The sequence below is a fragment of the Pleurodeles waltl genome, chromosome 8, assembly GCF_031143425.1.
Source record: "Pleurodeles waltl isolate 20211129_DDA chromosome 8, aPleWal1.hap1.20221129, whole genome shotgun sequence".
Taxonomy (NCBI): Eukaryota; Metazoa; Chordata; class Amphibia; order Caudata; family Salamandridae; genus Pleurodeles; species Pleurodeles waltl.
Window position 1 is genome coordinate 1437218002 of NC_090447.1, and position 23084 is coordinate 1437241085.

The 23084-nt window shown below is 45.8% G+C and overlaps 1 protein-coding gene across 1 annotated transcript in view; it reads right to left on the reverse strand.

Annotated features, from left to right (window-relative positions):
- Positions 1-23084, reverse strand: part of DSCAM (DS cell adhesion molecule) — a 1000736-nt gene that overhangs the window by 71175 nt on the left and 906477 nt on the right. The window contains exons 29-30 of the mRNA XM_069202587.1: positions 18596-18708; positions 9349-9498 (exon numbers count right to left, since the gene is read on the reverse strand). Of these exons, the coding sequence (XP_069058688.1) occupies positions 9349-9498; positions 18596-18708 (263 nt within the window). The remainder of the gene's footprint in view (positions 1-9348; positions 9499-18595; positions 18709-23084) is intronic.

Consider the following 23084-nt stretch of genomic DNA (forward strand, 5'->3'; position numbering starts at 1 on the left):
CAGCAAGAAGCCTTGCGGTGCTGCCCTGGGCCAAAATATTGTAAATAAGGCCCTAGATGACAAGAAGTTGCAGAGCATGCGCATCTACAGAAACACATGGTACGAACAGTATCTTTAGGTAAATATATATTTACTATTATTAAGTCTAAATCGTTGTGCCTTGAAGATATATATATATATATATATATATATATATATATATATATATATATATGTCATCACGGTACATATATGATGAGTTAAGTATAGCAAACCTATGCCTACCTACACTTAGCCTCACAATATAATGGTTGTCGATATTCTGACTATGTTATTGTATAGTTAGGTATGTTCTGTTGAATCTGGTTAGAACTTGGGGTCATGGAGAATGTACTGACTTCAGGCACGAGACTGGATCTAGGGGTATTCATTTATCCATACAATACAACACACAAGGGGCCAGATGTAGCAAACAGTTTGCACCTCGCAAACAGCGAATTTTGCTGTTTGCGACGTGCAAACTGCAGTATGCAATGCACAAAACCCCTTTTGAGATTCGGTAACCTGGTTACCGAATCGCAAAACGGGTGTGTGATTCGCAATTAGGAAGGGGAGTCCCCTTCCTAATTGCGAGTCGCAGTAGAATGCCAGATTACTTTGTGACCGCGAATGCAGCAATCCCCTTTGTGAATGGCATTAAAAACATTTTTTCAGAGCAGGCACGAAAAAACATTTCATTTTTTTAGTTTTGTAATGCATCTCGTTTTTCTTTAAGGAAAACGGGCTGCATTACAACAACAAAAAAAACTGCTTTATTTAAAAGCAGTCACAGACATGGTGGTCTGCTGTCTCCAGCAGGCCACCATCCCTGTGAGTGCCGCGATTCTCAAGGGCAAAATTGCGACCCACCTCATGAATATGCATGAGGTGGGCCTTTGCGACCCCCTTGTGAATCGCAGATGGTGTCAGGGACACCATCCAACATTCTGGATTGCGACTTGCAAATTGCGAGTCGATCTGACTCACAATTTGCGGGTCGCAATTCAGAATTTTGCTACATCTGGCCCAAGATGCGTACATTACAGTTCCGGGAATTGCCTGTAAGTAAACCTTGCCTGTTCATGGACACTTTCTCACACTTACTCATCACCAGTCCATCATTGTGCACTTTTTATTTTTTTGACACTACAACAGTCTCACTTTCTTTACTGTGTGCTTTTTAGGCTACCATCTAACACCCTGCAATGCCCCAATATAAGGATGGCAGTAGTGTTAGTCCTGCCATGCTAATGCTTCTCCTACAACGTTTAGTAAAAATAAATTCATTTGGGGAAAATATTGACTTCTAGAAATACAAATGTATTATCGCATTTTTTAGCCTGTTACTTTTCCTGCACAGCGCTTGACCTGCCACATGTTTTTTTTAGATACCAGCATGCAAAATCAATAGCTTAGAAGTGCCAGAGGAGCAAAACGTTCTCACTGGCACAACTCAACTCACCCTAAATGTTTGATTTATATTCTAAGCTGGTGTCCTGGAGGGAAAAGGCACTTAATAACATCTCAGTTGGCAGGAATTGTGCATCCTTCTGCCAGCCCCTCTAGGGTACACCTTTTGTCCCTGATCTAAATTAAACAATCTAGTAACTTCACAAAATATCTCTATAGCCAATAACAGATGTGTTTTTTCCTAAAGTCTTTGGGTGAGCAAAAATCAATACATACTGTGTGTAACATTAATACCATTATGATGGATAAAGTTTGAAATGTCACCTACATTTTTAGTTTGTTTTCTGAGTCTGGAATATGGTCAGGCTAGCCAGGAAAGTAAGCTTGTCCTTTTGAATCACGCATGTTGCTGTCCCACTTCAACAAAAGTGGGCTTTCTTCTGGAGGTCTAGAATGCCAAATTTGTCTCTAGCACTTAATGTCAAGCTGAATTTTATGGTTTTATCAATGCTTACGTTTTAATGATGTTGGAATAAACCTTCCTGCATTCCTTAATTAATCAACCTCATTACATAGACTGATGTATGTCTGCATGCATGTGTGTATGTATGCATGTATATGTACTTGTATAGTTCAAACCTACTCATAATGAAGGCCAGCACTGCACAGGGTTGTGGGAGGCTGGCTCAGTTTATGGTGTACACCTATGGTGTGGCACCCTATACTGAGTCCAGGCAACCCTTACTGATCGTGAATAGGTGTCCAGATAGCAGAAGCTCTCTAGGGGTAGCAGAGGCGAGCAGCTAAAGCTGATCCAGGAGATATGTAAAGCACGTGCAATACCACAGCAGTCAGTAAGTAACTCACTCACAAGAAAGAAACACGCAAGTGTTGCAAAAATAAAGGATACTGTAATACAGCACTACTACTAAACTGCATTGGTATATCTCCCTTTGGAGACATTACGCACAATATATATACACAAAATAACCATCAGAAATTGCATAGAAATATACAGGGCCCTAGGAGACGGTGAAACCATATACTAAAAAAATGAAATGTGAAATGGTGACTCCAGCCAAGGTAAGTGTGGTAGTTAGCTAGGGGCTGGGAGCAATTAGGAACACCAGAAGTAAGTACAGAAAGTGACCTAGCAACCAGGAGTAAGATAGTTATTCATTCAGTTGTCCCATAAACTAACACAGAGAGTAATGGTTGGAGTTTTTGGAATTCAGGACCCTTCCCAGTGGACTCTCAGGATACCAGCAGGCACGAGGATGGATGGAGAATGCCCCTACTCTAGGATAACCAGAAGACAGAAATACCTACACCAGGGACCCAGATGCAAAGGGAGACAGGGACTCTTTCTGAAGAAAGTGGATGCCTCAGATTGTTCAGCTGCTGTCACGACCCATAGACCAGGCTGGGGGAACCCAGGGATAGATTCCAGATGTGTAGGACCTGCAAAGGAAGGGGACCGAGTCCACCACCCTTGGAGGTGCCCAGGCGGTACAGATGGCAATGCCCACTCTCCTGAAGGTGAAGTTCCTGAACGTCTGTGGATGAAGAAGTCCAGCGGTGGGGTCCAGGAGCTGCGGAAAATCCCAGTAGTCACCTATGAGCTGCCCCATGATGGTTGCTGGATTGCAGGAGGGTTAGTGGTCAGCTAGGTCACCAACAAGCACTGACAAATGCAAACAGGAGCTGAAGAAGAGTTTGCAAAGTGTTGGGGACCAGCAGGGTCTAGAAGACTCAACCCAGGAGGGGAAGTCAGAGCTGGCCCTCAGCACACAGGAAGGCCAACAGAAGTAGATGGAGTCCTCATGAGTGACCCACAGGTACTGGACACAGGGAGTCACAAAGTGGCTTTACCAGCCCAGCAAAGAAGAAGTCCCACATTGCAGAAGTTGCAGGAAAGGAGCTGATGTTTGGTTTATAGAGTGCTGGAAGACGGGGCTTCTTGGAGCCGGAAGATCTACCAGAGGAAGAGTCAACAAGCCTTGGCAAGTGCAACAGTCGCAGTGCACAGGGGTGACAATCCAGTGGCGGGGGCCCACGGTCTCCCATCTTGGATAGAAGACAAGCAGGACCCAGAGGAGGCCACAGGCTCACCGCCTGTGTTGAGGATCTTCAGATGTCCGTGGACAGCTGACCTTACCAGCCAGTCGACGTTGTTCTTGAGGTGCCTGCGGTTGTAGGGGAGTGACTCCTTCACTCCAAGGGAGATTTCTTTCTGCTTCCTGGTGCAAAAGAGCCATTGTGACCCTGGAGGATGCACAACTTTGGATGTTGCTGAATTTTTGCAGGATCTGAAGAAACAATGTTGCAAATGGAGCCTTCCTACCGGAAGCAGAGTTTTTCAGTTTCAGCAAAGGCCAGCAGCGGTTCCAGAGGGCAGAAGCAGAAGATGTCTTGCAGAGAGTTGCTTAAAAAGTCTACCCACCTATTAGAGGGGGTCAGGGACATCATCTACCTGGCTTAGCAAGGCAGATGCTCCCAGGGGCCTCCGCACATTTTATTTCCAAGATGGCAGAATCAAGTGGTCACCTGGCAGAGCTCTGTGCTCCTCTCTAGGGGAGAAGCTGGGGAGGGGGGGTTGTCACTCCCCTGCACTTTGTGTAGTTTCATGCCAGAGCGGGACCTGGGGGTTCCTAAACCAGTGCAAACCTGATTATGCAAGATGGGCACCAAATGTGCCCTTCAAAATAGTCTGGTGGCGCTCAGAGGTCACCCCACCCCTGGGACACCTAATACACAGGAAGAGGTGGTCAAATCTCTCCCTTGCAGGAAATCCTTTGTTCTTTTTCTCTGGCCTGAGCCTGGCTCATCAGCAGGAGGGCAGAACAGTGTCTGGGGTCAGCCGCAGCGTGGGCTGTCAGCTAGACCCTGTAAGGCTGCACAGGCAGAACTCCCAGAATACATAGTATCATACAACTAACACTGGAATCAGTGTAGTTGCCTAATTCCAACATGTTTGATACCAAACGTGCCTAGGTTCGGAGCAGCCATTATGCAGTTGGGCCACTCATGCTGACCAATGTCCACTGCATACTATAAAATGGCTTCCCTGCACTTACAGAGTCCAGGAATTGGCCTGGGATCTGTAGGAGCACCCCGCTCATGCAGGGGTACCCTCACACTTAGAGACATGCACCCTGCTCTTGGGTTGAAGGGTCTACCTGAGAGGTGCCTTATAATGTGAAAGGTTACCAACAAACTAAATTTAGAGGAGAGAGCACAGTCACTGGGGTCCTAGGTAGCAGAATCCCAGTGACTGTAAGTCCAAACACACTGACATCAGGCAGAAAGTGTGAGTAACTATGCAAGAAATATGGCACTTTCCTAAAAGGGTCACACTACATGCACGCTCAGTCCAGAAAGGGCCACCGAAAATATGTTTATTGAGTGGTGTTTGATACTTATTTACTTTCTTAAGGAGTCACATTAGATGCTGGTAACACCAGTTTATTACCAGCCCCAAACCACATGTTCTTATGTAGTAACAGACCCGACGCAGGCTGAAGACTCACGATTTGCAAAGTCAAAAATGGCTTTTATTTAAATTTCTCTCCCCTGAAATTGTCACCCACTTTTAAACAAGTCAATAGGGAAAATAAACTCCCCTGATAATTTTTTTTTTAATCTTCCTCCTTCTGTATTATAAATATTGTCATGTATGCAGGTTTCTGGAGCTGGTAATGTCTGCCTTCTGTTTCGATGGCACTGAATCAGCCCTGAATTCAGCATCATAGGATTCTAAATCCTAACTCCCAGGGGACCAATAATGGTTCAGTGAAGAGGCAGGGATTTATGGTTTTATTCTTGTGTATTTTCTGTCCAGAAACGCCTCTGCTTCTCTTCCTTGTTGTCTCCATAATAAAAACGTTGGAAATTTTTTAACTCAATTAGATCCTTTTCGTAAAAGAGCTTCCCACCCTAACTCAGCAGTAGGTAATTATTCAATGTTTTGCCACAAGGCACTTTTGCAGTCATAAAATTAAAAGAGCAGTTTTTCCAATTGTAAACATGCTTAGCCCTAGTCTAGTCCTATAACTGGCTTGGTCTCCCGCCTAAAGGTCACCACAGAAAGAAACTACACCTACATTGGAACACCCTGCTGGGTTGCATTCTCTATAGAGTTTACAGTCTTCCACAGGGACACAACTTAGCGAGGCACGTCCCAAGGTTCGTGTTTGCTTATCGAAATGCAGGTACTTTATCCATTCTAGCATTGTTAAGTGCAAAGATGAATCACTTTTCCAATTGCCAATTTAAGGGGACAACATATATTTTTGTTGCACGAACTGAAGGTGGGTTCCGCAGAAAATTCCCTCTGTTGACACCTAATTCCATTGCATCTGTATCTTTTCTCTACTCATTAGTATGGGGATGTCTGTTGGGGCTGACTTATTCTAATGATACTCTTCTATTAATAAAATGTGAATGACCTACAATGCCACATGTTAGACCTGACAGCCTTAGGATGGTCACCCTCAACTTTTTGCCTGCCTCCCTCCACCTTTTGACAGTGTTTTTGCTGGTTTTAGGATTCTGCGCACTTTACCACTGCCAACCAAAGCTAAAGTGCATATGCTCTCTCCCTTAAAACATGGTGACATTGGCTCATACCCAATTGGCTTATTTAATTTACATATACGTCCCTAGTAAAAGTGCACTACATGTGCCCAGGGCCTGAGGAGTAAATGCTACTAGTGGCCCTGCAGCACTGATTGTGCCACCCACATAAGTACCCCCCTAACCATGTCTCAGGCCTGTCATTGCAAGGCCTGTGTGTGCAGTTTCACTGCCAATTCGGCTCGGCATTTAAAAGTACTTGTCAAGCCTTAAACTCCCCTTTTTCTACATATAAGTCACCCCTAAGGTAGGCCCTAGGTAGCCCATAGGGCAGGGTGCTATGTAGGGAAAAGGCAGGACATGTACCTGTGTAGTTTATTGTCCTGGTAGTGTAAAACTCCTAAATTCGTTTTACACTGCTGTGAGGCCTGCTCCTTTCATAGGCTAGCATTAGGGCTACCATCATATACTGTTTGAGTGGTAGATTCTGATCTGAAAGGAGTAACAAGGTCATATTCCATATGGCCAGAATGGTAATACAAAATCCTGCTGACTGGTGAAGTTGGATTTAATATTACTATTTAAGAAATGGCACTTTTAGAAAGTCGCATTTCTCTGCACTTAAATCCTTCTGTGCCTTGCAATCCAGGTCTGGCTGGGTTAGTTGACAGCTCCCTTGTGCATTTCACTCAGATAACCCCAAACACACACCTCAGTCACACCTGCACACATCTGCATACTGAATGGGTCTTCCTGGGCTGGATGGAGGACCTGACACTTACATGTCAAAGGACAGCGGCCTGCCCTCACACAATGGACTGCTAAACCCCCTACTGGGACCCTGGCAGACAGGATGGAACTGAAAGGGGACCTTGTGCACTTCTAAGCCACTCTTTGAAGTCTCCCCCACTTCAAAGGCACATTTGGATATTTAAACAGGGTCTCTGACCCTACCAACTCAGACACCTCCGGACAAAATACCACTGGGGAAGAAACTCTGAACCAGAACCTGCAACCTGACAAGAGAAGCTGCCTGGCTGCCTAAAGGACTCACCTGACTGCTTTGCTAAAAAGGACTGCTGCCTTGCTGCCCGCTGAGAAGTGCTGTCCAAGGGCTTGGATTGAGCTTGCCTTCTGTTTTCTGAAGTCTCAGGGCCAAAAAGACTTCATCTCTGCAAAGAACTCCTTGTGCGGTTAAAAATCAACGCACAGCCTGCCGGAATCGATGCACAGCCTGCATCGTGTGAGAAAATCACCGCACGCCGAACCGGAACGACGCAGCCCGGCTCCCCGAGTGGAGATCGATGCAGCGCCAGCGCTGCAACCGGAACTTCTACGCACAGCCCACTGGATTGACCCATAGCCGAGCCGGAATGGCGCAGCCCGACGTCTTGCGAGAAGAATCGACGCAGCACCTGCTGTGTGACAGAAATTTCCACGCATTGCCCACTGGATCGATAGCTCCTATGACTTTGTTCCGCACGCCCAGGACTTCCCTGCATCGTCCCCGGGGCGTCCAAATACTCCGCAACCTGAAGAGGATCCAAGTCCGTGCGCTGGAAATCGACGCTAGGCCCTTGCTGCATGGAAAATATCGACGCATCGTCTGTGTGCGCCCAGAGAAACCGACGCGCACCTCACAGTTTTCTACGCATCTCCTCCTCTGCGGTCCCTTGCGGATAATTTAGACGCAAACCAGGTACCTTGTGCTTGCAAAAGAGACTTATTGCTTTTAAGAACTTAAGACTCTTGTTATCATTTTCTAAAGTGATATTTCAACATGTACTTATCAAATCTTGACCTCATTTTATCTGGATAAATATTCTATATTTTTCTAAACCTGTGTGGTGTATTTTTGTGGTGTTTATACAGTGTTATTGCATGATTTATTGCACAAATACTTTACACATTGCTTTGTAAGTTAAGCCTGACTGCTCAGTGCCACGCTACCAGAGGGTGGGCAGAGAATAATTTGGATTGTGTGTGACTTACCCTGACTAGAGTGAGGGTCCTTGCTTGGACAGGGGGTAACCTGACTACCAACCAAAGACTCCATTTCTATCACCACATAAATGATTGAAGTTAGTATTTCTTTTCTTTATGTTTTGAGTTTATTTCCACATAGCATTGTCCAGTAATTTAAAATAGTAATCATTTGATGTACTTCAATTAAAATAATACTTAAATCATGATGAATTGTATGATGTTTTATGTTTTTTACCAAGCAGCTATAAAGAGTTTTTCCACCGACTCATAGGATGGGAAGAAGTTCCCAATGTGAAAGGGATAATATGTAATTAGTTCCCCTACAGACCACCAATGCACAGTGTGGGGGATGGCTAGATGGTTAAGGGAGGCCAGTCTAGTGTCCAGTTAAGCAAGACAGTTCTTCTAAGGCAGGGATCTAAACACAACGTGCATTATGGATGAAATTGCTTTTATACTGTGTACAATGTTGGTCAGATAATTACAAAAATAGATGTATTAAATTCAAGGCTTCACCAGATCAGACATAGCACAGATTTATATAATATTGACACTAGCTCTCTTCCTGTCTGTGCCGATGATTTGATAGCTTCTCACACTTCTAAGTTTTCTTTTCCTGCCTTTACTGAGAATTTCACTATTTCTAAGCACTGTCAATAACCTATGTTAACCTTATTCAATCGAATGGTAGTGATTTGGTGCCAGGATTCAGACCTGTGATCTTCAGATGTCTCCAGAGAGCCATCTTGCTGCCTTGAGACAACAGGTGGTAAGCATGAGCTGAAAGGGATTTTGGGAGAGCTATTGTTTCAGCATGACTTCTGCCCTGCTATTATGGTACCTCAAAAGAAACAGGCAACTTATTGAATCTGGCTAGCCTGGCTAGGATATGTGTAGTTAATAAACTTCTTTAGATTATCTCCTCGAGGAAGAGTGACGTGAAATATTGGCACCTTCTTTACAGTTACAAAGTTCCACATGCATAGATGCCATTATGAAAATCCCAAGAAAACTCCAATGGAAACAAAAGCTTTAATTGTCTAAGACACACATCATCTCTAATGTAGATGTGCATGGAATTGGCAGTCATTCAATGGTGTTTTACCTGTATTTGAGACACATTGTTCAATTGTCAGATCAAATGCAGCTTATTTGCCTCTAAACCCATGTTTCATCCTGTGTCACAGATCACAAGTCATGAGTAGCACTGAGCCTGGAGCGCAAGGCTGCGAGTGGAGAGTCGTTGCTGTGCAGGAGGACTCTATGTACAGAGGACACCTTATGGAGTTATCCAAAACTACTACTGGCTACTAGTGAGCCAAGGTCAGCAAACTGAGAATTGGCATCAAGCCCACTTACTGGTTCCTGGCCGAGCATCCGACACATCCACCAGGGGACCGGTCGCCTGAGACACTGACTGGTAATGAACGGTGTGCGTGACCGTCAGCGACTTCTGCTTTGAGGCCTCCCCAAAGTCGGCATCCGTTAGTAACACCGTGGACCGGTCATCTGTAAAGAGAGCGGAAGGGGTACAAATGTGTAAGCAAATGAATTGGTACAATCTTGCCAATGCACATGTTCACACTATTTTATTAGGACAGCATAGCTTTCAGCAATAATGTTTTTTTGATCCCACGCACAGAAAAAATGCTAGAGCACTGGACCCCACTACAGACCAAAGTCTGTACTGAAAATAAGTTTTTGCTGCATGACATGACTTTTTAACACTCCTGAATTCGATGCATCTAGAGAAGCAGACAATTACAGAGCTGCAGTCAACACAAAAAAAATTCACACTTGTCCTTTACAAAATAAACTTTAAAATGCGGGATTGACAGCACTTCTAGATTGGTCAAAAGCTGTTCATGGCTCGAAGTAAAGGCAAGGACTAGGGCCCTATTACGGTCGCAGTCGGACTGCCGCGGATGTGGTGGTCCAACTGCCACATTACAACCCTGGTGGTTGGACTGCCAAAAAAACGCCGTCCCCGCCAGGATCTTTGATCCCGACGGGATGATGGCAGTCGTGGTTGAAATCAGCCACGACAGCGCTGAAGTTAGCACTGCTGTGCTGATTACAACCATGTTCTCTGCCTGTATTTTCATGGCGGTTCAACTGCCATGAAAAGGCTGGCGGAGAACAAGAGCAGTGGCCACAGGGAGCCCCTTGCACTGCCCACGCCCATAGGCAGTGCAGGGGACCCCCTCCCCAGCACCATCAGAATGCGCACTGTCTGAATTCCGATGGTGCTGGTCGGCCCTAATGTACAACGGCATTGGACTCGGCTCCATGTGGAGCTGAGTCCAATGCCGCTGCATATTTTCGGCCTGTCAGCCCAGTGGAAAACTTGTAATGGGGCCAGTGGGGAGGCCACCACCACCGGAGTTTGGTGGTCTAGTTTATTCGACCTCCAAACTCGTAATCAGGCCCTAGGTGGTCTAAATAAGGTATGAGGTCCTTAAACGATCCAGAAGGCTAGTTGCAATCATCATTGCCAACATTGTGTTGCCACCTTCCCTGGCAACTGGACTATATTTGAGCTTGCTACCCCCTTGCTGGTGGTGCCCTAGGTGGCTGGCAGATATAGCCAGTCACCATAAAATAAAATGGTACAAATTTTTTGTCACCAATTCCCATTTTTCAGTTTCAGTATTCTTTTACTCATTCAACAACATCGGTGCACAGTGCAAGTCGCTGTATGGATTACTGGGTCTTCTCGGATTACCATCACTTTTAGTTTATGGGTACACAGCATCGGACTGCACATGTAGCTACGCTGGTTAGCCTTTACTATAACTAGAATTTGTGTGTCTATCTCTCAAATATCTTCACCCATTACACTGCCAGGCTCTGTGTCCAAGAGTGCAATAACCTCATCTCGGTGGGCATCATGTAGAACAGGAGAACACTTTCCATAGAGGCTTAAAAAACCACAACAGCCTCTAGACATGATTCTTTCTATCCATATGGGTAAGCACTTCAGCACCTCAGCTATGGGTAGTAAACACTATAAAATTGCTACAATACAAATAAAGCCCTGGCCTTGCCCAGAATACATCGTTGCGATGCTAAAAACTCCGAGAATGTTTTACGTAGACAACTATTCAGAAAAGTAAAAAACAATGTTACCTAATACTCACCAATGCAAACGGCGAACTGGGCTAAATCCTGACCTGCTATTGATGCTCTAAAGTATGTTTTCTTACACTAATAACTGTTATGATAATCTCCGTTTATTTAGCTTACACCATTTCACATGGATACACTGTGATGGGAGGTTACTAAACAAACCTCAAAATATGAGGGGCACCAGGTGCCAGATTACATAAATTATGCACTGTTGCAGCAATAAAACAAAAACTCTGCACCATTTTCGCTGCATCTGTAAGAGGAACAGGAACAAACACGGTGCTCCCTAGTGCATATTATTTTTGGCAGAAGATAATAAAATAACCGACTAGACTATGCTATATTGTTGAATTAAAGCCTGGAATAAATACATTTTCTCGAGTTTTGAATATGAAAGAAAGGCAAAACCTAAAATGATGCAAAATATGTGTTTTATGAAACTTTTTGTCTTCACTTTTGAAATCTGTGGTCTCCAGCTTTGCACAATCGGGAAGCCTGGTGGGCTACAGCATGAGCTGCGTTAGAGACCTCAGGAAAATGAAGCGTGGTGACGAATGTTTATTTATGATGCGCTAACATGGTGCCTTTGGCAACTTCAGAGGGTGTAAGGCATCAAGGAAAAAATGGGGCGTGTGCATCAATGCAACAGGGAAACTTGTTCTTGACTCTCTGCAGCAAGCTCTCTGAGTGTGGAAGTACTTGTATGGATTTTGAAAATTTGAATGTTATGGGGATCAATATGACCCCAGTGGTAAAAAAACGCCTACTGCCACAGCAACATCGACCAAAAGACTGTCGCCACGGCTACCAGCCGTCCTCCGGATTGACCACAGCCGGATTTCTGCCAGAAGGATGGCAGAAATCCTGCTGAGGCCATGCCGGCAGATGGCGGAAAGGTGGCGCTGCTGCCAGCAGCAGCACCACGCCAGTAGACGGCCGCCGGCAGTATTATGAGAATAATATGGCCTGGTGGTGTTCTGCTGGCGGACGCTGCTGCTGGCAGCAGCGCCCCGTCCCGTCTCCTGCCGGAGGACCCCCTGATTACAGGTAAGTCGGGTGCTCCGACAGGGGAAGGGGGTGGGAGGTGTTGTGTGTGTGTGGGTGTGAGTGTGTATGTCTGTGCGTGCGTGAATGCGGGTGTGTGTTGTGTTGTATGTGTGTGCATGTTTGGGTGTGTGAGTGCGTGTATGTTGAGTTTTGTGAAAGTGTGTGTGGATGTGTGTGTAAATGGATCTATGCATGCATGGATGAATGTGTGAATGGGTGTGTATGCGTGTGCGTGTGTGACGAGAGGGGCGTGTATGAAGGGGGGGTTGGAGAGGAAGGTGGGGGGGGAAACCTGGGGAGGGGCGGGGCGTGGAAGACCCCTATCAGTGACAGGGAAAGGATTCCCTGTCACTGATAGTGCCTACCGCCATGGTTTTCATGGTGGTAAGGAAGCCACGAAAACCATGGCGGTAGGCAGGGTCATAATCCCGCAGGCGGCCAAGTGACGGCTGCCGGGCTGGAGATTGAAGTCTCCAGCCCGGCGGCCGTTACTGCTGTGGCGGTAGGTGTGGTACATTGGTGGTTTGGCTGAAGCCAAACCGCCAATGTCATAATATGGAGGAATGTACCCCCAGCCTGTTGGCAGTACTTTCCTCCATATTTCCGCCGACCGCCGGGGTCATAATGAACCCCAATATGTTTTTTAAGCCTATATGCTCTCTGTCCTACAGCACAACTATCTAGGAATGCAAATTGTCTGCGGACCCTTTAATTTAACTTGTTGACTTCCTAAATACAGTCATCCATTTTGTTAGACTGAGTGAAGTCTAGGTGTACATTGAGTCTGTCCACTAACCCTTCATTTTATATCTTTTTACCTTTATTTACATATTTATTAACATAGTGCATAGCAGAAGAAGAAAAAACACTTTCTCCTAACATGTAAAAGAATGGTGCTTCCAAAAGGGGAGGTATGGCAACAGTCATAGAACAACACCTCCAGGTGGAACCAAATTATGAAACTCTGCACAGCTCTCCCCTTTAAAGCTGTATGTTGCACTTGGGCGCCCTTGTGTGGTCGGTTGTGTTGCCTTCATAAGGCACCTTCATTCAATGGCTTGAATAACGCACTGACCCTGCCTGCAATAATTTTCGTTTGACAGTGGTATAGTTTCAATTAAAAACATAGGGCCTGATGTATCAAAGTATTTTGCATTCGCAAATGGTGCAAACCACAAAATTCCACCATTTGGAAATGCAAAATAGCCTTTCCGAATGTATACAAGGCATTGGCAGTGCCATTTTAGGGAATCGCAATTTTTTGCGATTCCCTAAAATTACAACTCCAAATAGGGAATCACAATTTGTGATTCACTAAATATGAAATCACAAATAGGGATTCCCTCTTTGCGATGTCATAAGCACATTTATCAAGCATTTCCAAAATGTAAAATGGGCATTTAGCAAATACTATTACCATCAACTCTAAGTTGATGGTAAGCATGTGCAATTTTTAAAATGCATTTTTTAAAGTGCCATGTAGCGCACACATGCCTCCAAGGCATGTGTGCACTAAACATTTGGACAATTCTTTTTTGTGGTCCATCAAAGGGGTCCTTAGGCCCTCGGCACCCTTGGTTTTGCATTTCCTTATTTTTTGATTCCCTAATAAGAAATCACAAATTAGGAAATGCAAAACCATTCGGAACTATGTGCCTGAAGGCCCATAGGAACGAATGGAGTTGCATTTCTTAATAGAGACTCCCTAATAGCGACTGCCACCCTGTAGGAATCGCTATTGGGTAATCGCCATTTTGTTACATTTCATTTTGCATTTCCCAAATAGCGATTACCTAAAATTCGCTATTTAGGGAATGCAAAATAGAACAATAATACATCTGGCCCATAGTCCGAATTTCACAATTTCCTTAACCTGGATTTCTAGTGGGTACCTGTTAAGGCCAAATTTATGAACTTTTGGCACAGGACAGCGTAGCAAGTCACCCTGTTGATCTGCCCTGCATCGAACGGAAAGGCTAAGAATGCACTGTATTTAAACAATATGGCACATTCCTGCCCTTTCCCACTTCTCTGGTGCTGTTTTGGTAGCTTAGCACTAATGCAGGTACCCGAGCACTATGGTGCAAGGGTGTCTGCGTTGCATGCAGGACTGTTTTTGTGCAGGAAGGGACATCTTGCACAAAACTAATCCTGAGAGGCTTTTTCCTCTTTCTATATTTGCTGCAGGATGTAGCACACTTAGAAAGAGATAATAAAAATGAGATATTTGTTCTCATTCTGTCTTACCTGGGAGGCGTAGGATTTTGGCACATCCTCAGGTTTACCAGGGTTGGTATATATGGGGATGCGTCAAAATCGATGGGTATTGCGTGGGAGAACCCACTGCAACACCCATTGTACACCTCCCTTGTGCAGAGTAAGGCAAAACAGGAATTTGCCCTGCTTTGCCTTACTCCATATCTATGATGCCATTCAAAGCCTGCAGATGACACCCAACTCATCCTCTCCCTCACCCGCAACCCCACCACCGCCAAAACCAACCTACACGCCGCTCTCCTAGACACCGCCAACTGGATGACCACTAACCATCTCAAGCTCAACTCAAACAAAACCCAAGTCATCATCTTCGGCCCCAACAAAACCACATGGGACGCCTCCTGGTGGCCCACCGCCCTAGGCCCCGCACCCACCCCCGCCACCCACGCACGCAACCTCGGCATCATCCTCGACCCCGCCCTCTCCATGACACAGCAAATCAATGCTCTAACCTCCTCCTGCTTCCACACACTGCGCACCCTAAAATAATCCTTCAAATGGATCCCCCCAGAGACCAGAAAGACAGTCACCCACGCACTCATCAGCAGCAGACTGGACTACAGCAACGCCCTCTACGCCGGCACCACACTCAAACTCAAACGCAAACTCCAAAGAATCCAGAACACAGCTGCGCGCCTCGTCCTTGGCCTCCCCCGTCACGAACAAATCTCACAACACCTCAAATCCCTACACTGGCTCCCCATAGACAAGAGAATCACATTCAAGATCCTCATCCACGCACACAAATCCCTCCACAACACCGGCCCAACCTACCTCAATGAAAGAGTAAACTTCCACACCCCCACAGGCAACCTCCGATCAGCCGACCTCGCCCTAGTCACAGTCCCCCGCATCCCGCACACCACCACAGGATGCAGGTCTTTCTCCTACCTCGCCCCCAAAACCTGGAACTCCCTCCCCACCGACCTTCGCAAAACCAAAGACCTACTAGTCTTCAGAAAGAACCTCAAGACTTGGCTGTTCGACCAGTGACCTTCCCTGGCCCGCTCCCTCCCCCCACCCCCCCACCCCCCCAGCGCCTTGAGACCATCACGGGTGAGTAGCGTGCTCTACAAACTTCTTTGATTGATTGATTGATTGAAGCCACACAAAGTGGCTTTGTGTGGCATCATAGATATATTTGCAAGGTCTGTGCTGCCACTGTGTCACAAAAAGTGATGCAACAGCTCATAAATATGCCCTTAAGTAAAAGTGCTAGTCTGAGGCTGCTATACGCAATACACTTTGGAGGTTGCATAACACACACATCTTGCACTTTCAAGAGAGGCTAAAACCCCGACTCATACTCACTCACATTGGAAAAGGCTTCCTAGAAACTTTTAAGAGCCCAGTGAGAGAGATACTCTGTCATTTTTGACCCAAAAGCATATTTAGGCCCTATAAATGATAATACAGAATGCCCAACATGTTAGGGGCTTCTTTTAGGAAATGTTACATTTTCAAAATACATTTACATTAACATGTGAAAACAAAGAAAGTAAATTATTTAAGACACAGTGGTAGATGGAGTGAGGTCAATGCAGACCCTGGAAATAAGGAAAATAAGGCTGTGGTGCAAGAGTGAGACAGAATGAGGTCAGTGCAGGACCTGGAAATAAGGCTGTGGTGCAAGCTGAAACATGCTGATCCAACCTAGGGTACCACAAAGGAGACTATCGACCTATCCTTGCGTCTGGCCACTATCTGGACTGCGCTTTGGGAATAAACCGTGCTCTATCAATCCCTGCACTGCCCTGCTGTGGTTAAACCAGGGTTGGACTGGCCATTTATTTCACTGGGCAGTTTCCCATGGGCTAATGAAGTTGGAGCTGCGCCCAGGGATTATTACAGCAAGAACAGCGCAGAAGCAGACAAAGAGGAGAGAACAATAGAGGCAAAGTGTGGAGAAAGAAAGGAGAGAACGAGGCTGGGAAAGATGGGAGAGAGAAGTGATAGAGATAAAGACATTGAGAATGGAGGGATGAAAAAAGAGAGAGAGTGGAGAAAGTCAGCTGGTTTGGGCATTTTTGCCAGGGATACTTTGATTTCCAATCCAGGCTTATCTAAAACATATTTCCCAAAAAGGCTGTCCAGGCAGACCTGGCACATCTTTCATGTTTCAGGTCATGGCAGCCGCATGCTACACTGCTGGAGAGGTGTGAGAAGTCCTGCCAGGCTACAAGCCTCACTCCTGTGACTGAGCCAAATGTGTTGTGTGCTATAGTTTATTTCTATAGTGCAGGTAACCCTGCCACTTGAAAAGCTTAGACAAGGTTCACAGCTCATAATCTTCACTAGGCAAAGGCAGTAATTGCCCATTCAGCAGTACAATTTGGTCGGTACAAATAAACATTATAGAAAATATGTGAAAGGACTATAATCTTAAACAGGAAAAAGAAAGTCTGTATTTTGAAATAAATGCAGCGCTTGGAAGAATGAAATATACTGGGTTGTAGCTCAGAAAAGAAGCTACTCTATTTTTTGGCCCGACCATATTGGGGAGAGTGCGTGACCCCCATTACGAGGTCCCTGACTGTATGTGCGGTGCTAAGGCGGTCCTGAATCTCTGATTCCAGCAGGTATGCCCAGAATGGGATCTATAAGGCGGACCATCTGAATAACAGGCTCAAATCCACATATTTTTCCATGTCCTGGGAACAATAACTCACAAATCCGAGCAGGAGGCAAAAGTGTGGGGGGCCATTTTGGTGGCTGTGGTTTGGGGGCAGTGACCTGGGCCGGATGAGGACAGAACAGGAGTAGGAAGAACGACCCTATCGTAATGCCATTAGAGCTAGAACCAGTAATTCAAGCCAGGAGACATTGAAAATCACAGACAGTTCTGGAGCGGTGTCCCCTTAGCGGATTCTATTATTCACTGGGGTGTGGGATTTGAATCACCATTACATGAATGCTTCAGAAATGATCTCAGAAAAGTGGCCCAATAATCATTTTTTTCGGGGTCTAAGTCTGCTTTTTAGGTTGCGCGCTCAAGCGCTCTGGCCTGTTGTAATCTATCTGTGGGCTTTTAACCACGCCCACTGCATGCCCATCACTATCACTCGTTCATGGGCTTGCCTTTCAAAAATCCTTTATTATTATTGATGAATGCTTTATGTTTGTCCCTCCTTGGGGCAGTTTTGTTACCCACTTGGCCATCGACCTTATTACATGGATGATTGCACGTTTGCCCTTACATTTGACTGCGAGCAAACTTCTTTTTCCTTTTGTGTCTCTCATTCGCACTCATACTCATGGCAGCCGCACTCATACTCATGGCAGCCGTGGTGCTTTGAATCGTCTCGCTTATGTCGACTGTTTTACTTATATTTTCAATTTATGTGGCAAGAAAAGTCCACTTAAGAATTTACACCACTAATAGCTCTAACTAGAGCAAACGTGAGATCCATTGTATTGCAAATGCTTGTTACATGTGTTTCGACGTTAAGCTTTTGAGTTAGTTAATATTCAGAGCTTTTCACCTTATTTCATGAAAATTTGAAACGAATTTTCAGAAAAACATTTCCCATGTGTCTGACCCGCTCATTGCCACTATGCACATGTGTGTGTATTTTCGCACCTGTGTGTCTTTCTCTACATTATAGAAGTCCAACATGGAACCAGGAGTGCCGGATCCATTCACATTTCCAGGCTAACTATTGACTATATAAAAAATGTCCATCTAGATTCAGTGTATGTTAATCTGCCTTATGTAAATATCCGGAAAGTCTGACATGATTCTGGCTCTCTTGGGCATACATTGGATACTCCTGTTCTACATGTAAGCCAGAATTACCACACTTTGCCATTGTCTGCATTGATTAATTCAACGGCAAAGCAATTTTTCATCTTACACTATGGCAAGCAGCCTCAGCTTTGTGAAGTTTCTCTAGTGTAAGTATGCACAAGAGCACCTGTGCAACGCTTTCACAGTCCTCGAGAACCGGTTACTATGTATCCATAAACATTCAGTTTAGACTCTTTTTTCGTGGTGCTAGTCTGCCCCCCCTTCATTTGCAGTATGTCCTTTCCTAAAGCAGGAAGTGATAGAACATTGTAATTTCAATGTAAATTTGTAGATTGATGCATGCATTGAAGATGTTAGTGGAGAAGCCAATGGTGCAGCATCTGTGTTATAAAAAGCACCACATACCGATTGTTTCCATGGTGTCGCGCTCCTCAATCAAAAGCTGGGCCCGGGGGATGTCTATGTGCATTCTGAGCGTCTGCTGCTTGTTCAGGGTGTCCGACGTCCTGGTGTTCTTGCTGTCAGTAAGCCAAGGAGAGAGCAGATGCATTGAGATGCCATACAATCCAATACTGGCTGTGCAGGTTCTCTAGAGCATTCCTCATCTATCATGAAATTACTGATTAAGTACTCCACAGACAGACTGATTGATGCACATTCAGATCTATTGGCATGTGTACAAGCTAAAATAAGCATAAATCAAAAACACAACTACAAGTGAAACACATTCATCCAATCAATGGCCACCTATTCAAATATGCATGTAGTTTCTTGAAAAGGAAGGTGCTGCTCCTGTCTGAGGGACTAATTCACAACGTCCAGCTCTAAAACGTTTAACCTCTACTTCCATAACATTACTTCTTCTTTAGTAACAGATTTCAGACTTTTTGAAGGGATTTACAAAGAATCTACTACCAAAAAAAACTTCTAACATTTCCAGTTGAACTCATGCAGAATTTGCAATGACTGCTCTGATTTCAAGTTATGTGTTAATTCCACAGGGGTATAACAGGGCCTGAATTAATCATTTCAGCCTGTATTTCCATTTGAGTTAATGGGAGTCACAAGTTAAATTCCCCAGAATAAGGAATAACCAGTTTTACCCAGTGTGACAAAATTGTCAGCCACACAGTAAACCACAAAAGTTACTAAATTAATCTGTGCTTCACCATCCTAGAGCTTGGCACAAAAGCAGTCAGGCTTAACTTAGAGGCAATGTGTAAAGTATTTATGCAGCACACAAACAGTGACAGAGTGAAAGGACAACACAAGAAAAATCCCATACCAGTTTACAAAAACAGAGTACATTTTACTACATTATTTGCCACCAAAACTATAAAAAATCAAATTAGCAAAACTAGAGTTATGAATTTTTAAATTTCAAGGTAAAAACTAGTGCCTAAAAGATCAAAACACCAACTGTGGACATCTAGCAACCTGGGAGACCAGGTCAAAGTTAAAAAACATGGTTGACTGCGATGGAACGTGAGCTGGATATAAAAAGTGGATTGGGCCTGCTTGCCGCTTATCTTCAGACTTGGAACAAATTTCAAGAAAAAATCTCTGAAAAGGTAGAAGTTCAGCGGGGCAAGACAGCTGTCTGAGTAGGAGGCATTGTCGCAAGGGAGCCGCTAGGTGAAGTCATGGTGAAGATTTCCACATTTGGACTGAGGCCCATTTTTCTGGGCCGTGTGGTGCCGGCAGTGCAGCAAGTTACCTTGGTGCGCTGCCCTGCTTCACAGGGAAAGGGCAGGAATGCACTGCATATATCCAAGATGCCACATTCCTGTCCTTTCTCCCTTTACTGCTGCCCTTTTGCCAGCCCAGCACCAACCTAGGCACCCTTGCAGAATGGTGCAAGGTTGCTTGTATTGGATGCAGGATTGTTTTTATTCTACAGGAAGAGGCACATTCTTGCACAGAAACAATCGTGAGAGGCTTTTTCATGGAAAGAGAAAAAACTGTGTAAGGAAATGCCTCCTTGGCATGGTTACCCCCTGACTTTTTGCCTTTGCCGATGCTATGTTTTGAATTGAAAGTGTGCTGAGGCCTGCTAACCAGGCCCGAGCACCAGTGTTCTTTCCCTAACCTGTGCTTTTGTTTTCACAATTGGCACACCCTGGCATCCAGGTAAGTCCCTTGTAACTGGTACCCCTGGTATCAAGGGCCCTGATGCCAGGGAAGGTCTCTAAGGGCTGCAGCATATCTTATGCCACCCTGGGGACCCCTCACTCAGCACAGACACACTGCTTGCCAGCTTGTGTGTGCTGTGAGGACAAAATGAGTAAGTCGACATGGCACTCCCCTCAGGGTGCCATGCCAACCTCACACTGCCTATGCAGTATAGATAAGTCACCCCTCTAGCAGGCCTTACAGCCCTAAGGCAGGGTGCACTATACCATAGGTAAGGGCACCAGTGCATGAGCACTGTGCCCCTACAGTGTCTAAGCCAAACCTTAGACATTGTAAGTGCAGGGTAGCCATAAGAGTATATGGTCTGGGAGTCTGTCAAACACGAACTCCACAGCACCATAATGGCTACACTGAAAACTGGGAAGTTTGGTATCAAACTTCTCAGCACAATAAATGCACACTGATGCCAGTGTACATTTTATTGTAAAATACACCCCAGAGGGCACCTTAGAGGTGCCCCCTGAAACCTTAACCAACTACCTGTGTAGGCTGACTGGTTCTAGCAGCCTGTCACACTCGAGACATGTTGCTGGCCACATGGGGAGAGTGCATTTGTCACTCTGTGGCTAGTAACAAAGCCTGCACTGGGTGGAGATGCTATCACCTCCCCCTTGCAGGAGCTGTAACACCTGGCGGTGAGCCTCAAAGGCTCACCCCCTTTGTTCCAGCGCCACAGGGCATTCCAGCTAGTGGAGTTGCCCGCCCCCTCCGGCCACGGCCCCACTTTTGGCAGCAAGGCCGGAGGAGATAATGAGAAAAACAAGGAGGAGTCACTGACCAGTTAGGACAGCCCCTAAGGCAACCTGAGCTGAAGTGACTCTGACTTTTAGGAATCCTCCATCTTGCAGATGGAGGATCCCCCCAATAGGGATAGGAATGTGACCCCTCCCCTTGGGAGGAGGCACAAAGAGGGTGTAGCCACCCTCAGGGCTAGTAGCCATTGGCTAGTGCCCTCCCTGACCTAAACACACCCCTAAATTCTGTACTTAGGGGCTCCCCTGAACCTAGGAAATCAGATTCCTGCAACCTAAGAAGAAGAGGACTGCTGAGCTGAAAAACCCTGCAGAGAAGACGGAGACACCAACTGCTTTGGCCCCAGCTCTACCGGCCTGTCTCCCCCCTTCGGAAGAAAACTGCTCCAGCGACGCTTTCCCCAGGAGCAGCGACCTATGAATCCTCAGAGGACTGCCCTGCTCTAAAAGGACCAAGAAACTCCAGAGAACAGTGGCCCTGTTCACCCAAGACTGCAACTTGGTTTCCAAAGCAGCAACTTATAGACAACAGCATCTCCGCCAAAAGCGTGAGACTGGCAACACTGCACCCGGCGACCCCGACTCGACTGGTGGAGAAACAACGCTACAGGGAGGACTCGCAGGCGACTCCGAGACTGTGAGTAACCAAAGTTGTTCCCCCTGAGCCCCCACAGCGACGCCTGCAGAGGGAATCCCGAGGCTCCCCCTGACCGCGACTGTCTGACTCCCAGATCCCGACGCCGGGAAAAGACCATGCACCCGCAGCCCCCAGGACCTGAAGGATCGGAACTCCAGTGCAGGAGTGACCCCCAGGAGGCCCTCTCCCTTGCCCAGGTGGTGGCTACCCCGAGGAGCCCCCCCCCTTGCCTGCCTGCATCGCTGAAGAGACCCCTTGGTCTCCCATTGATTCCTATTACAAACCCAACGCCTGTTTGCACACTGCACCCAGCCGCCCCTGCGCTGCTGAGGGTGTACTTTTTGTGTGGACTTGTGTCCTCCCCGGTGCCCTACAAAACCCCCTGGTCTGCCCTCCGAAGACGCGGGTACTTACCTGCTGGCAGACTGGAACCGGGGCACCCCCTTCTCCATTGAAGCCTATGCGTTTTGGGCACCACTTTGAACTCTGCACCTGACCGGCCCTGAGCTGCTGGTGTGGTAACTTTGGGGTTGCTCTGAACCCCCAACGGTGGGCTACCTTGGACCCCAATCTGAACCCCGCAGGTGGTTTACTTACCTGCAAGAACTAACAATAACTTACCTCCCCTAGGAACTGTGAAAATTGCACTGTGTCTAGTTTTAAAATAGCTATATGTGTTTTATTTGAAAAGTATCTATGCTATTGTGATTATTCAAAGTTCCTAAAGTACTTACCTGCAATACCTTTCATGCAAAGTATTACATGTAGAATTTGAACCTGTGGTTCTTAAAATAAACTAAGAAAATACATTTTTTTATACAAAAACCTATTGGCCTGGAATTGTCTCTTAGTGTGTGTTCCTCATTTATTGCCTGTGTGTATGTACAACAAATGCTTAACACTACTCCTTTGATAAGCCTACTGCTCGACCACACTACCACAAAATAGAGCATTAGTATTATCTCTTTTTGCCACTATCTTACCTCTAAGGGGAACCCTTGGACTCTGTGCATACTATTCCTTACTTTGAAATAGTGCATACAGAGCCAACTTCCTACAAACTGGGTGAAATAAACATGTTTCTCCTTGTTAAGTCTCTCCTGGGGAGGTGTATCTTTTTGGTGCATTGCTAGGTTTACAACTTCTAGAAAATCTGAGAATGTGTCAAAATCCATGGAAGTTGATTGGGAACACCCATGTACCACCCAAGGAAATGCTTCCATGGCGCAGAGTAATCCAAAGCAGCAATTTGCTCTGTGTTACATTACTTGAGATTTCTGAAGCCACACAGGGCCTTGCAAAGTGGCCTTGC